Source organism: Vulpes vulpes, chromosome 11 (genome assembly GCF_048418805.1).
Source record: "Vulpes vulpes isolate BD-2025 chromosome 11, VulVul3, whole genome shotgun sequence".
Classification (NCBI taxonomy): domain Eukaryota; kingdom Metazoa; phylum Chordata; class Mammalia; order Carnivora; family Canidae; genus Vulpes; species Vulpes vulpes.
Window position 1 is genome coordinate 12,057,400 of NC_132790.1, and position 15,817 is coordinate 12,073,216.

A 15,817-nucleotide genomic window follows, 5' to 3' on the forward strand; every position below is an offset into this window, starting at 1 on the left:
ATGTTGCATTTGCTTCATGGATCACCCTGGTCAACAAAGCCTTCACAGGTCTTTAGGCTTTCCTGGGGAAAACACCACAAATAACAGTAGGGACTCTTTTTAAGTGGATCGAAAACCCTTTCTTATCATGATGAAGTTCACCAGTGACAAAATTTCTTCAAACAGTTTTGTGCAGGCGCAGCATGGATCATGGGCCGCCCAGACACCCACCAAGCAGCTTTCCACATCCCCCCTCCCAATATTTACCAGGATTGCCAACATCTGTAGGTTGGCTGACAGGGCCCATCTTAGCTACCAGATAATCCAATGAGATAGGCTGTTGTATTCATCAAGTCATCAAGTACAAAAAGATTTCACACCAGGCAATTGCAATGATTTTATTCTCTTTATTTAAGTTTTATTTAGTTTATTTATTTAGTTTTACTTTATTTCAAACAAGACACAATGTTTTAATAGTAAGCATGCATATATGTATGTGTCTTCCATGCTCTGCATTCTATAAGTTGTTTTCATTTTAAGTTAAGAGAAGTAGAGTTCGCTTCATGGTGACCTGCAAAAAAAAAAATCACAGCCAGAATTTAGTAACTTATTAATTGTGAAAATATGGACATCTATTATCTCGTTGACTGTTCGTAACAATACCAGCCTTTGGTACTATTGTTGCCCTTGGTTCACAGATGGGGGAACTCACTGGAATACAGCATCTGGGCAGGGGGCATACAGCTAATAGAAGGCAAACTCAGTTCTTGATCCCAAGAGTATGCTCTGAATCAGGGGTACCTGACAGTCAAGTGTTTACACCCAGAGGATGTCATTACCTTTTAAAGGATAGAATGATCACTTGTAACTGCAGGGGACAGTCATTGAAATCTACAGATCTGTCTTTTCTGGCAGATGATCTCACTGTCACAGGGAAATACTGGTAACTTGGGGGGAATGAACCCAGATTCTAGGAGTTTCAGGTCCTGCGACTGCCTGTTCTCTCCCCAGACACTGGAGTGGGCATATTCCCTGTGGATTTTTCTACTCGGTTGGCCCACAGAGGGTTACAGTGTGGACTGCACCCCTGCAATTCCCAGCTTTCCATCCTCCCATCTGACAGTACAAGGGCAATCACCTTCTTCCTGGGGTCATGTCATTGCTCAGGCTGCAAGCTCCTTGTGCTGGTGCCCGAAGGCTTCAGGGTCCACATTGGTGGGCATGAAGGTGTTTTTCACCATGCGCTCAGCTCTGGCCAGCCAGCCTTCCAGACGGTTGGTCACACAGGGGCCATCCTTGCAGGAGCTCTTCTGGGCAGTGAGGCTGATTTGTAGGATGGAAGAAAGGGGCCCATCAGTGAGAGGCTGTCAAAGAGAGATCCTATCTGCCCTCTGGGATAGTCATGGTAAAATTATTGCTCTGAGAGGCACCAGTTAACCTCACATTTTCCCTAAACAGAACTATCACTGCAGAAATACATAGGCTGCTGTGGAAAGGGCCATGATCACTCCCATACACATTCCCAGAGGTGTCAGCACCCCCAAAGTGGCTCTGGGTGAGTGAGAATGGAACTCAGAGCTATAACAGCTTCTCTTTCCTGTATAAATAAACTAAAATTCAAGCAAGGCTTATGACACAGAGAGAATTATGGCCCCACACTGACCCCAATACAAGGATTGTCTAGAAGCCACATCCCACTCAAAGGCACCCAATATCCCTTCTCAGAAATAAAAAAATTCCCGAGACTCACCTGGAAGATGAAGAGACTTTAGAGCCTTGAGTCCCAGAGGTGCTTACCTGCTCCTTACTGCTCCTGTTCCCCCACTTCAGGTTGGCCACAGGGACTGCCCACTGTGCCCCGGATCCAGCTACCACTGGGCTAAGGCTACTCCTAAGCACAGGTCCCTGAAACCCTGAATCCTGTGGTGTGGCCATAGCAATAACCACCACCACTCATGCCTTCTTATAAATATCCTTTTATTCCCCCAATGACCAACACATTCACAAGCAGTACAGAGAGGGCTGCGATTCCTCAGGGGAGTCACAGGGGTCCCCCACCTCCATCCCCACTTCTCATCTCTTCCTGGGTGATTCTCTTCTGGCCTGAACATCTTGCTTTCCTCCCATCTGAGGGTCCAGACATCCACTGCCACAAAGAAAGCCACTGATACCAGCAACCAGAGAGGACCACACGTATCACAATATAGGAAGAAAGAAATTAGAAAGCAGAGGGAGGGGATTAGTAGGCATCCTGGATCATGCCAATGTGAGGGCGGTGGTCTCTCTCCAAGCTGCTGGCCAGGACCCTTTTCTTGCCAGGTGCTCCGACCCCAATTGCAGTCTGAGGGAACGTGTGAAACTTGTTGAGGTCCTGTGTGTATGTGCCCAGCACACAGGTACTCAGATTACTGCACCGCTTAGCTTGAAGGAGTCCGGGCTGCAGGGAAAAGACATGCCAAGTGGTACCAAGCACCAGGTCTGCCCCCTGTGGCTATTGCACAGAAGGCTGGACCAGGGAGGGTCACTTTGAGTGGTAGCTGTAGGGGCAGGCAGGAGAGCAGCTCATATATCCTCCATTCGGAGAACCTAGAGTTTGCCGAGCCAGGGCAGTTGGGGAAGGACTGTAGTGGGGGAAAGGTGGCCTTTTCTGACTTTCCACATGCTGCAATGCATCAGTTCTTCATGCAGTGTAGTGAGATCCTTGCAGTAGCTGCATGTGCATCACACACCTGTGACCCGGCAGTGCCAGGGCCAAGTCAGGGGCTGGAGCGTGCTCCAAGCTCAGGGGACCCTGGGAGGTAACGTTGGGGAAGGGTCTGGCCCCAGGACAACATGTGCGTCTCTACAAATCCTACACATCTAAGGACCCCAGACCTACTTTGGACACTGCTCTACTTGACCCCACCCTCTGCACGGCCTTTGGCTTCACCTTACAAATGTGTAATGAAGTAGGAGAGGAGGCCACGTGCAGGTTTACAAGAAACCAAATTTCTGCAGTTTCCTGAGCTATATGGGATCCATCTGCTGGCTTCACACTTACCAGTCCTAACTCCTCCAATGCTGGAAGCCCCCCCAGTACTGCCAGCCCGATTTCCAGAGTGGGGGACTTCATACCTTCCCCAACTGCTTTCAGAAAGGGATCTTTTTAAATGTACTCTAACCATAGTCTCTCTCTATGACCTGTAGTTTCAGTGGAGACTGAGATAAGCTGGACCCTAGGCTGAAGTGAACAGGGGCAGCGTGCTGGCTTCCTGTCCTGCTGTGTTCTTTCTTTTTTCTTGGGATATGCCTTCCTGGGCATGACAGGAGGGAGGGGATGCCCTGAGCTGAACAGGGTGGTGAGCCTCACCTGGAGCCCTCAGTCTCCTGCTCCTGCTGCAGCTCACGAGCCTTCATCTGCACATAGTCCTTCACCACTGCAGTCAGTAGGACGCATATTTCGTCCTCAGTGAGCGTAGCAGATTCCAGTGGGTTCTCCAAGGCAGACCTACAGAGACAAAGCAAGCAAAGCACAAGCATAATGGAGGTTCTGAGCCCCTGTCTGCCACTTCTCCTGGATAAGTAGCCAGGCTTCCTGCTTTTTGTGAGTCCTCTGAGGATGTGGTCACCCCAAATCCTAGTGGAAAGGGCATTAGTCCCATGTCCATTTTCCCCTGAGAGCTGGGGGCTAAATTTTTACCACAAAAGAGACAGAACTGTTTGGTGTTAAGAGTAAGATGGGAGTGCATTCCCAGCAGAACTCTCTTACCTGAATGGTGCAGCCTGTAGGATGCCTGCTTGATACATGACCAGGAGACCAATAGCCAGAAACGGGGACAACTTCCAGAATCCCATGACGCCTCTGAAAGAGAACAGTGATGCCATAACCTACAGTTCAAACGTCCATAGGCCATGAGACTGTCCAGTGTTACCTGGGGCAGGATCCTGGGATGAATTGCAGAGTAACAGAGATTTTGTGATGAGGAGACCCAGACAGTAGTCTGTGCACGCAGGGGGAGCAGCCACAAGAAAAACAAAAGCAGAAGAGGGAGAGAAGAAGGAGAGAGAATCACACAACCAAGCAGGAATCTCGGGATTACCTGTCTGCAGGCAGCCGGTGGCTCGGAGCACAGGCGGCGGCAGCTGTGGCAGTGTTGGCGTCCGATGTCAGGCGATGGCACCGTGGATGTGGCAGGGACCCTTGAGCTGAGCAGTGGCTCTGCTGCCTCCCAGCACCAGCAGCTGCTCTTATTCCCGCCGCTCTGGGTCTGGGCGGGGGTCCAGGAGCTCTGAGCAACCAATGAGGAGACAGATCGCAGTACCTGATGGTTTGTGTCACCCATTTGCGTCTATAACCTAGAACACTCAGCAGGACCATCCCACTTGTTTTTGCATTAAGGTCATTGATGGGGGTGGAGGGAGGGAGAGGGATAGGGGGTGGGGGGAACCAGGGAAAAACAGCCTTAATATGAACAGGAAGTTGAGGGCAGTTTGATGTCATGGTTCATTTCTGCTGGGTTTTGAACGTGCGCCCCCCTCCATCCCCAGCAGTTCAGTCTTCTAGGGCAAGATTCCGGAGGCAGGGAATCCTGGCTCCCCAAGTCTGACCGTGATCCCCCCTCAGTGAAGCTTGGGAGGTTAACAACCTGTAGCAGCAGCAGCAGCAATAATTCTGGGCAAAAGCGGGGTGTCTGATTCCGGCAGCTGGAATCACTCACAGAGGGGCAGAGTTAATGGGAAGCAAGAGATGGAAGTGACCGCAAGAACGTCGTCAGAACTGAATACGCTGTGCTAATTTCAGGCAAAAGATCTAGAGTCTTGACGTGCTGCCCACAGGACTTAGAGTCCCGCGAAAAAGCCCCCTGCTGTTCCCAGGATCTCTGGGTCTGAGCGCAGCCCACGAGCGCAGCCTCTACACGGACGCCCCAGGCGGCAACCGTGGCCGCGGCGGCAAGTGAGCTCTGGCCGGCCCGGTGGGTGGGAGGCCGCCTCGCGGAGCTGTGCCGCGCTGGTGGGAGCGCAGTTAGGTGGTTCTCCCAGGCACAGCAGAAATACCGCCCGGGTCCGGCGAACGGGATCCGGCGAACGGGATCCGTCCAACCGCGCACCCCTCTCTTCAGTCCCCAGTGGAGTCTGCATTTCATAGGGCACACCTACTTTGTGCTACATCTTAGCACATTTTAAATATCTGTGTGGATCACTCTGAGACAGGCAAACCTTGAAAATTATCTGAGCTTTTCATGGGGTTGCATCCACCGACAAGAGCATGATGATTATCTGCTCTCATCATACTTACACTAGCTCTCAATTTTAAGTATCTTCCCTAAACGGCAATTATGCAGCATTGGACCCTCTCTCCAGGACACCCCAAATGGAAGGATTTAGGATCCGACCCCTGATCCTTTCACTCCCAATTTTGCCTAGAAAGTCTGCGGTCCCCACTTGCTGCCCTCAACGTGTAGAGTGCTAGAAAGAAGCTTCTCCCTGTTGCCAGGATCTCGGAGTCTGAGCACGCAGCGCACAACCCTCAGTCTATACACAGTATCCCAGCGCGAACGAAGCGTGGCCATAGCTGCCGTGTTCAGAGCCCCCGGCTGCCAATCTCCCCGCCCACAGGGCGAGCTGAGAACCCGGTTGGTTGGGCTGCATCACGGGGCTGTAGGTGGTAAGCAGAGACCCCAGGCTGGCAGGAAGTAGCCCCGTGGGACGCCTGGGTTGCTCAGCGGTTGAGCGCTTCCCTTCTGCCCAGGGCGTGATCCTGAAATCCCGGGATCTAGCCCTGCATCGAGCCCCCCATTGAGCCCCGCATTGAGCCCTGCATCGGGCTCCCTGCATGGAACCTGCTTCTCCCTCCGGCTATGTCTCTGCCTCTCTCTGTGTCTCTCTCATGAATAAATAAATAAAATCTTAAAAAAAGAAAAAGGAAAAGAAGCCCCGAATGTGCCTTGAGTGACTCCAACCACGGTCCTCAAAAGCTTCAGCTCTAGGACATACCTACCCTGTGCCACATCGCTTCTAGGCATGTGGACTCTGCTTAGGAACATGCTGCCTCTCAGATGTCTTTATTCTGCATTCTTACTTTTTAACTCTTGGGAGGGAATAAAAACTCCGGGTCTGGAGAACTCTGGGCAGGGGGTATGGGAAACAAAGGCAAAAATTGACTATTAGAACTTTATCAAAAGAAAAATCTTATGCACAGTAAGGGAAACAATCTGCAAAACTAAAAGATAACCTACTGAATGGAGGAAATATTTGCAAATGATATATCCAGTAGAGGGTTAGTATCCAAAATATATAAAGAACTTGTACAATTCAACACCAAAAAGTACAGAATCCCATTCAAAAATGGGCAGGAGACATGAAAAGACATTTCTCCAAAGAAGACATACATGTGGCCACAGAAACGCCAAAATATGCCTAACATAGTTACTCCCCAAAGAAATACAGTCAAAACCACATTGAGATATCACTTCACACCTGTTGCAATGGCTAAAAGTCAAAAACACAAAACACAACAAATGTTAATCAGATTGTGGTGAAAAAGGAAAACTCATGTACTGTTGGTGGGAATGCAAATTGCTACAGCCCCTGTGGAAGACAGTATGGAGGTTCCTTAAAATATTGGAAATAAAACTGCCACGTGATCCAGTAATTCCACTACTCGGTATTTACTCAAGGAATATGAGATACTCATTAAAAAGATAAATGCACCCCTATATTTATTGCAGCATTAATTACAATAGCCAAATATGGAGGCAACCCAAGTGTCCACTGGAAGATTAATGGAGATAGAAGATGCAGTATATATACAGTGGACTAGAGTCAGCCATAAAAAAGAATGAAATCTTGCCATTTACAACAACATGGATGGATATAGTGGGCATAATACTAAATGAAAGAAGTCAGAGAAGGATAAATACTATACAATTTCACGGATTTTGTAATTTAATAATCAAAGAAAACAAAGAAAAAATGCACAAAGTAAAAATGTATTCTAAAACATAGAGGACAAAGTGGTGGTTGCCAGAGGGGAGGTGGGTGGGGGGATGGTAAATAGGTTCTTATCGTGATGAGTAATGAATTATCGATTCACCACATGTACCCTTAAACTAATACATGATATGTAAACTGTATGTTATTATACTGGAATTTTAAAAGTAGTAAAATGTTTAAAATAAAATAAAATGGGGGTGCCTGGGTGGCTCTGTTGCTTAATCATGGGGCTCTTGACATTGCCTCAGGTCAAGATGTTAGGGTCCTGAGACCAATCCCCATTGCACTCTGCACCCAAGCATGGAGCCTGCTTAAGATTCTCTCCTCCCTCTGCTCCTCCCCACCCCCGCTCTCTTTCTCTCTCTAAAGATAAATAAATAGTAATTTGTCTATTTGGCCCTTAATTTTATGACCCTATTCATGATATTATACCAGGAAATCAGGGTAAGTTGAAAACAATCTTGTTTGGAAACACAATTTTATGGCAAGCTGGTAAACTCTCCCTCATAACATGTATCTCCATTCTTTTACATTACATCCCCTCAGTTTTTCTTTTAAATAGTTGGAGAATATTTATTCTATTTTTTAAATTAATTTTTATTTAAATTCAGTAATTAACATATAATGTATATTAGATTCAGAATTATTGTCAGTGATTCATCACTCTCATATAATACTCACTGCTCATTACATCATTGCCCTCCTTAAAGTCCATCACCCAGTTACTCCTTCAACCAAACCCCACCCTCCAGCAACCCTCATGTTCCTGTGGTTAAGAGTCTCTTAGGTTTCATCTCCATCTCTGGTTTTGTACTGTTTTATTTTTTCCTCTCTTCCCCTATGATCCTCTGTTTTGTTGCTTAAATTCCACATAGGAGAGAGTCCATATGATAATTGTCTTTCTCTGATTGAGTTACTTTGCTTAGCATAATGTCCTCTACATAATTCCCTCCACATCACTGCAAATGGAAAGATTTCCTTTTTGATGTCTGAATAGTTTTCCATTATATATAGACCCTACATCTTCTTTATCCATTCATCCGTCCAAGGATATGTGGGCTCTTTCCATAGTTTGGCTATTGTGGACATTGCTGCTATGAACATTGGGGTGCAGGTATCTCATCATTTCACTGTATCTGTATCTTTGGGGTAAATACCCAGTAGTGCAATTCTAGGTCACAGAGGAGCTCTATTTTTAACTTTTCAAGGAATGTCCACACTGTTTTCCAGAGTGGCTGCACCAGCTTTATTCCCAAAAAACAGTGCGAAAGGGTCCCCATCTCTCCATAGCCTCACCAACATTTGTTGTTTCCTGGCTTGTTAATTTTAGCCTCTCTGAATGGTGTGACATGGTAACTCATTGTGGATTTGATTCGTATTTCCCTCATGCTAAGTGATGTGGATATTTTTTTCATGTGTCTGGTTGATCACTTGTATATCTTCTTTGGAGAAACGTCTGCTCATATCTTCTGTCCATTTCTTGATTGGATTATTTGCCCTTTGGCTGTTGAGTTTGATGAGTTCTTTAAAGATTTTGGATACTAGCCTTTTGTCTGATAAGACATTTGCAAATATCTTCTCCCATTCTGTTGGTTGTCTTTTGCTTCTGTCAGCTGTTTCCTTTGCTGTGCAGAAGCCTTTATCTTGATGAACTCATGAACTCCCAATAGTTCATTTTTGCCTGTTTCCCTTGCCTTTAGAGACATGTCTAGTAAGAAGTTGAAGTGGCTGAGGTCACAGAGGTTGCTGCCTATGTTCTCTTCTAAGATTTTGATGGATTCCCACCTCACATTTGGTCCTTCATCCATTTTGAGTCTATTTGTAAGTATGGTGTGAGGATATGCTCCAGTATCATTCTTCTTCATGTGGCTGTCCAATTTTCCCAAAACCATTTGTTGAAGAGGTTGTCTTTTTTCCATTGGATATATCTTCCTGCTTTGTTGAAGATCAGTTGACCATAGAGTTGAGAGTCCATTTCTGCGTTCACTATTCCATTCCATTGATTTATGTGACTGTTTCTGTGCCAGTACCATACTGTCCTGATGACTACAGGCCAGAAAGGACTGGCATTATATATTCAGCGTGCTAAATGAGAAAACATGCAGCCAAGAATATTTTATCCAGCTAGGATGTCATTCATGATAGAAGGAGAGATAAAAAGCTTCCAGGACAGACAGGAACTCAAAGAATTTGTGACCTCTAAAACAGCCCTGCAAGAAATATTGAAGGGGATCCTTTAAGCGAAGAGACAGCCCAAAAGTAACATAGACCAGAAAGGAACAGACATGGTTCCTCTTTTGAAACCAAGACTTTATAGGTAATACAATGGCACTAAATTCATATCTCTCTATAGTTACTCTGAAGGTAAATGGGCTAAATGCCCCAATCAAAAGAAGAGGGTATCAGTTTGGACAAAAAAGAAAGACTCATTGAGAGACTGTCTGCAGGAGACTTGTTTTAGACACAAAACCACCTCCACATTGAAGGTGAGGAGGTGGGAAACCATAGAGCATGTTATGGACATCAAAAGAAAGCTTGAGTAGCAATCCTCATATTCAACAAATTAGATTTTTAAACCAAAGACTGCTATAAGCACTGAGAAAAGACTCTATATCATAATTAAAGGGTCTATCCCACAAGAAGCTCACAACCAGGAAACAACTATAAGAACATATTATGAGCAATGAAATGCCAACAAATTAGGAAATCTGGAAGAAATGAATGCAATCAAGATATGTATCAATTACCAAAACAGAAACAAGAGAAAGAGAGAAGCTGAACAGACCCATAACCAGCAAGGACATTGAAGCAGTCATCAAAAACTTCCCAAGAAACAAGAGTCCAGGGCTGGGTGGATTCTGAGGGGAATTCTAACAACATTTAAAGAAGAAATAATACCTGTCCTACAGAAGCTGTTTCAAAAAAAATGAAATACATGGAAAACTTCCAAACTCTCTCTATGAGGACAGCATTACCTTAATCCCAAAGCCAAAGACCCCATCAAAAAGGAGTACAGACCAATATCCCTGATGAACATGGATGTCAAAATTCTCACCCATATACAAGCCAATGGGATCCAACAGTACATTAAAAGGTATATTCACCAAGAACAAGTGGGATTTATTCCTGGGATGCATGGACGGTTCACATCCACATAACAATCAATGTGATACACCAATTAATAAAAGAAAGACACCAATTAATAAAATACTCGACAAGAACCACACCCAATAACCATTAATAAAAGAAAGACAAGGGGCACCTAGGTGACTCAGTGGCTGAGTGTCTGTCTGCCTTTGGCTCAGGTCGTGACTCCGGGATCCTGGGAGGGAGTCTCGTGTCAGGCTCCCCATAGGGAACCTGCTGCTCCCTCTGCTTATCTCTGCCTCTCTGTGTGTGTGTGTGTGTGTCTCACATGAAAATAAATAAATAAAACCTTTAAAAATAATAAAATAAAGACAGGAACCATATTATCCTCTCAATAGATTCAGAAAAAGCATTTGACAAAGCATAGCATCCTTTTTGATTAAAACTCTTCACAGTGTGGGGATAGAAGTAACATACCACAATATCAAAAAAAGCCATTTATGGCAAGACCATAATGAATATCATCCTCAACAGGGAAAAACTGAGAGCTTTCCCTTAAGGTCAGGAACACGACAGGGATGTCCACTCACCAGTGTTGTTCAATGCAGTAGTAGAAGTCCTAGCCCAAGCAATCTGCCAAAAAAAAGAAATAAAAGGCCAATTGTATTAGCAAAGAAGAAGTAAAATTTTCACTCTTCCCAAATGACATGACACTCTGTGTGGAAGAACCAAAAAGACTCCACTCCCAAATTCCTAGAAGTCATATAGGAATTCAGCAGGGTGGCAGGATATAAAATCAATGCACAGAAATCAGTTGCAATTACATACATTAACAATGAAAAAGAAGAAAGAGAAATGAAGGAGTTGAGCCCATCTACAATTGCACCCAAAACCATAAGATACCTAAGAATAGACCAAAGAGGTAAAGGATCTGTACTCTGAAAACTATAACATTCATGAAAGAAATCAAGGAAGACACAAAGTAAAATAACAATGTTCCATGCTCATGGATTAGAAGAACAAACATTGCTAAAATGTCTATGCTACCTAGAGCAATCTATACATCCAATGCAATCCCAATCAAAATACCCTCAGCTCACCTCACAGAGTTGGAACAAATAATCCTAAAATTTGTATGGAACCAGAAAAGACCCTGAGTAGCCAAAGGAATGTTGAAAAAGAAAACCAGTGCTGGGGACATCACAATGCCTGATTTCAAGCTATATTACAAAGAAAGCTGTAATCATCAACACAGTATGGTAGTGGCACAAAAACAGTCACATGGATCAGTGGAACAGAATAAAGAACCCAGAAATGGACCCTCAACTCTGTGGTCAACTAATCTACAAAACAGGAAAGAATGTCCAATGGAAAAAAGACAATCTCTTCAACAAATGGTGTTGGGAAAATTGGACAGCCACATGCAGAGGAATTGGACTTTTTTAGTAATTAGTTGTATAAGTCCTTTATACTTAATAACTCTTTATTATAAAGAACTCACACAACTCCACAGCAACCCTAAAGAAACAAGTCAAAACACCATTCTGATTAAAGAATGGGCAGAGCTGTCACTCCTGCTAGAATGGCTATTATCAAAACCAAGGGGGAAAAATGAAAAATCAAGAAATAACAATTGTTGATGATAATGTGGAGAAAATAGAAACTTTATGCATTACTATAGGAATGTATGTTAGGGCAACCATGATGGAAAACAGTATGGATGTCCCTCTAAAAATTATGAATGGAACTACCATATCATCTGCAATTCCACTTCTGGGTATTTATCTAAAGAAAAGAAAAACGCAGCTTGAAACATGTGCCCCTACATGTTCATTATACCATTATTTACTATAGCCACAATACGGAAATACTTTGTGTTCAGATAAATGGATAAATAAAATATGATATACATACCCTAGAATATTATTGAGTCATAAAAAAAAAAAGGAAAACTTGCCATTGTGAGAAAATGGGTGGACTCGGAGGACATTATACTAACTGAGATAGTCAAACATGGAAAGATATATACTATATGATATTTCTATGTGGAATAAGGGAAAAATGATTTTAAAAATATCTTAAACTCATAGATACAAGGAAAGATTGGTGATTGCTAATTATGGGATGGGGGCTTGGGAGAGGGGTGGGCAAAATGGGTAAAGAGGGTTCATAAAAGGGGGTAAAGTGCAAACTAACAGTTATAAAATAAATAAGTCACGGAGTATAGTATATATCGTGGTGACTATAGTAAAAAAATTCTGTATATTTGAATGTTGCTAAGAATGTAGATCTTAAAAATTAAAAAAGTGGTTAACTTTATTGCTACTATATAATTCGTGTACAGTATAGACTCAAGGAGAACCACACCCACAACCATGACAACTGTAGAGGCACCAACATCACCATCACAATAAATCCATTCTAGTCAGCCTGTGGGAGATTCAAAGCTGTAAAAGTAGCTGGATTTTTGTATTTGAAAATTGGCTGTACCAGTTTCCACAGGTAGGGTTTTGGAAGTCGTAACAAGCTGAAAAGTGAACGGACTGAAAATATATCAGTTATTCTAGAAGAGGAAGGAGGGAGAGTAGGAGAGGGAAAAAGGTCAAAATCCTGCTCCCCAAGATTGGAGAGACACAGGGGCAAATACGAGGTGTAATGGCTTACCAGAGGAGAATCACAGAGGGAAACTCAGCAAGAACCAGTGCCTGGAAGTAGAGATGGACTAGGATAACCAGAATTGTGACAAGTGGCTGGACAATTGTAAGACCTAAAAATTCCAGGAGGACCTGGCCCTGGTTGGGTGGAGGTGTGTTCCACAATTTTGTGAGATTTACATCTAAGACTCCACCAGGTTCTCATAGTAAGTATCAAAGATCAGTCCCCTTATGCTTCTGTAGGGGAGGAGCAAGGAACCATTTTAATTACAGCAGAGCACTCTGTTTTTCTTAATCAGATCTGTCCTCAGCAGAAACTTATTAACTAGAGCTGAAAGTGCTTGGGTATTATCAGAGCCTAAATGACCAGAGGAAGAGAAACACCCAACTCCAGTCAGCTCAAGCCTTCCACATGGTAGAAGGGAAATATCCAACTTTAGCTGGATCTAAGAACCAAAACCAAAAAACTGAAAACATGTGAAGTTTACAGTGCAGAAGCATAGGCTCACATAATCTGAGCCCTTAGGGTAGGTCTGGAGATGCTTCCTCTCCCTCTCTATTCCTAATTGCCAACATTTGGAAGCAATCAAGATGTCCTTCAGAAGGTGAATGGATAAATAAATGGTGGTACATCCAGATGATAGAATATTATTCAGTGGTAAAAAGAGATGAGCTGTGAAGCCATGAAAAGAGATGGGGGAGGGGTGCCTGGGTGGCTCACTCGGTTAAGTGTCTGCCTTCTGCTCAGGTCATGGCCTCAGGGTCCTGGGATGGAGCCCTACATTGGGCTACTGACAGCAGCAGGGAGTCTGCTTCTCCCTCTCCCTATGCCCCTCCTCCCTGCTCATGCTCTCTCCCTCTTTCAAATAAAAAATGAATCAAATCTTTTAAAAAGAGAGAGAGAGATGGGGGTAACTTAAATGCATATTACTAAGTGCAAGTGGCCAATCTGAAAAGGCTACATACTCTATGGTTTTGTATGACATTCTGGAAACAGAAAGGCCATGGAGATAGTGAAAACATCCGAGGATTTTTCGAGCAGTGAAAGGACCCTATATGGTACTGTAATGTTGGATATATGTTATGATACCTTTGTCCAAGGCCACAGAGGATACAAAACTAAGAGTGAACCCCATTAATCTTAAAACTCTCAGTTATTTTCACAGAAAAAAAAATGAGTTTCTTTGGGAATAGCAGAGGATTGCAACTCAGGACATGCAAACTATGACAAAATCATAGGCAAATCCAATGAAAAAAGGAGAGGAAAATTATTTTATGGAGAAAAAAGAGGAAGTTTAGAGGGCTTGTTTTGTAGGAAAGTCCATTGGAGATAAGCAAGTGGTCATGGTAATGATGGTTTCTGATTGGCTGAGTGGTAGTGGTAGCTGATCTCTTGTAGGAGATGAAATGTACATCTTTTTTCTGTTGTGATCTGTAATTTATGATTCTTTCCTATTGAAGATTCTTTGTTGGAGTGTGTGATTGACAGTCCTTCCTATAATTGACTTTGAGTTATATGAATTACCCTCTGGCCTCCCAAACTCTACTTTACTGAGGTTTCCCCTTATTAATTTTCACAACGCTAAAGCAAGCTGTGGACTTAGGGCATTATGATGTGCAGTGTAGGTTCATGAATTATATCAACAATGTACCACTCTGGTGAGGGGTGTAGATAATGGGGGAAGCTATGCATATGAGGGGGCAGGGGTATGTGGAAAATCTGTGGATCTTTCTCTTAGTTTTACTGTGAATCTGAAACTACTTTGAAAATATAAAATGCTTTCAAAAAGTTGTTTGGACTGTGTAAAGAAGAGGCAAAACCAAAGCTTTTCATCAGTAAGATTACTGAAGAACAGGGGCAAAGAATCCTTTGTCTCTGAATCACTTCCCTAAGACATTTTCAAAGGGCAGCAGAGTCCCTACTGTGGAAGGGAGAGCAGAAGTAACTGCCAAAGAGAGGCAGGAAGTGTCCCTTGGGGGTGTAGGGGTTGCTGAGCTCATTAAGCAGGTGGACGCTGTAAACATTAGAGAAGGGAGACATCAGTGTTTAATTAATAACCTAGATATAAAATTATCTTAACGATGTTGCATGGACAGTATGAAAACTTATAAAAAATTATACTGAAATAAACCAAAGCAAAAACTAGAGTTCCAGCTTCTGTTCCATAGTGTCAGGCACTCTGTATGTGTTCTCTCGCTTATTCTCACAGTTTAATAAGGTGGGTGTTATTAGCTTTGTTTTATAGGAGAGGAAGAGAATTGAGCTTGATAATTCTATTTTCCAGGTGCCATTGAAGCTCTGAGATGCCAGGACAAGGCTTATGTCTTGCAACATCAGGTAAGAGCTCTGGTCCTCTGGACACAGCTATTGGATCAGAGCAGGACATAGGCATGTCCGCCTGCTTCAGGGCTAATGTGACTTGTAGTGAGAGGCTCAATGATCAGATGGGAATCCTTTATAATTCTTGACCCAAAGTTTGCTGAAGGAAAGTAAATGTTAGTGCTGCCACTTAAAGTAGGTAACTTGGTAGAAAATAAAACCAAAATCAGATCCATAACAACATTCATAAAATAAAAATTGTAAATTCTTCAAAGTTCAAAGAAAAATCTACTAACTTTCTATAGTTCTCATTATTTGTTGGTTAACCTTGTCTGGAATTATGGTTGATTCTAGAGAGTGTTTTGTTTGAACAGTGGGTTCATTGGTGGTTGGGGTGAGAGTCAGGTTGTAGAAAGAATGCTGGGTATCAGGAGCCGGGATTCTGATTCCTACCCCCAGCTCAAATGGTGTGAATTTAAGAAAATCATATGGCATTTGATTTCCACCTTGGTCGTATTTATCTATTGGATTGAGAGATTTTGAAGTTCCCTTCTAATTCTAACAGCCTACAAATGTGCTGCCAACTTTATGCTGTCTTTAAAGTAATTATCTGTGACAAGGTACTCACTCCTTGGCCTCCTCCATTTGCCTTGTCAGGTACTGTTGGTTCGTAACTCCATTCTCCTGTGTTTCCAAACCAGCAGTGGCTAGTTGTGTACTTCTCGCACTGCATCATTCTTACCCCCTTTTCTCCTTCCTCTTCCACTTGGAAGGACTCTTGTGATTTTACTGGGTTCATTGGGAT

General features: G+C 43.5%; 1 protein-coding gene across 1 annotated transcript; it reads right to left on the reverse strand.

Annotated features, from left to right (window-relative positions):
- Positions 1–372: 372 nt before the first annotated feature.
- LOC112927043 (uncharacterized) lies at positions 373–4,563 on the reverse strand. Its single transcript, XM_026008204.2, has 5 exons — positions 4,059–4,563; positions 3,728–3,820; positions 3,329–3,466; positions 1,118–1,302; positions 373–550 (listed from the first exon to the last, which is right to left on the reverse strand). The coding sequence occupies exons 1-4, from the start codon at positions 4,457–4,459 to the stop codon at positions 1,143–1,145; spliced, it is 792 nt and encodes a 263-aa protein (XP_025863989.2). The 5' UTR covers positions 4,460–4,563; the 3' UTR covers positions 373–550; positions 1,118–1,142.
- Positions 4,564–15,817: the final 11,254 nt, after the last annotated feature.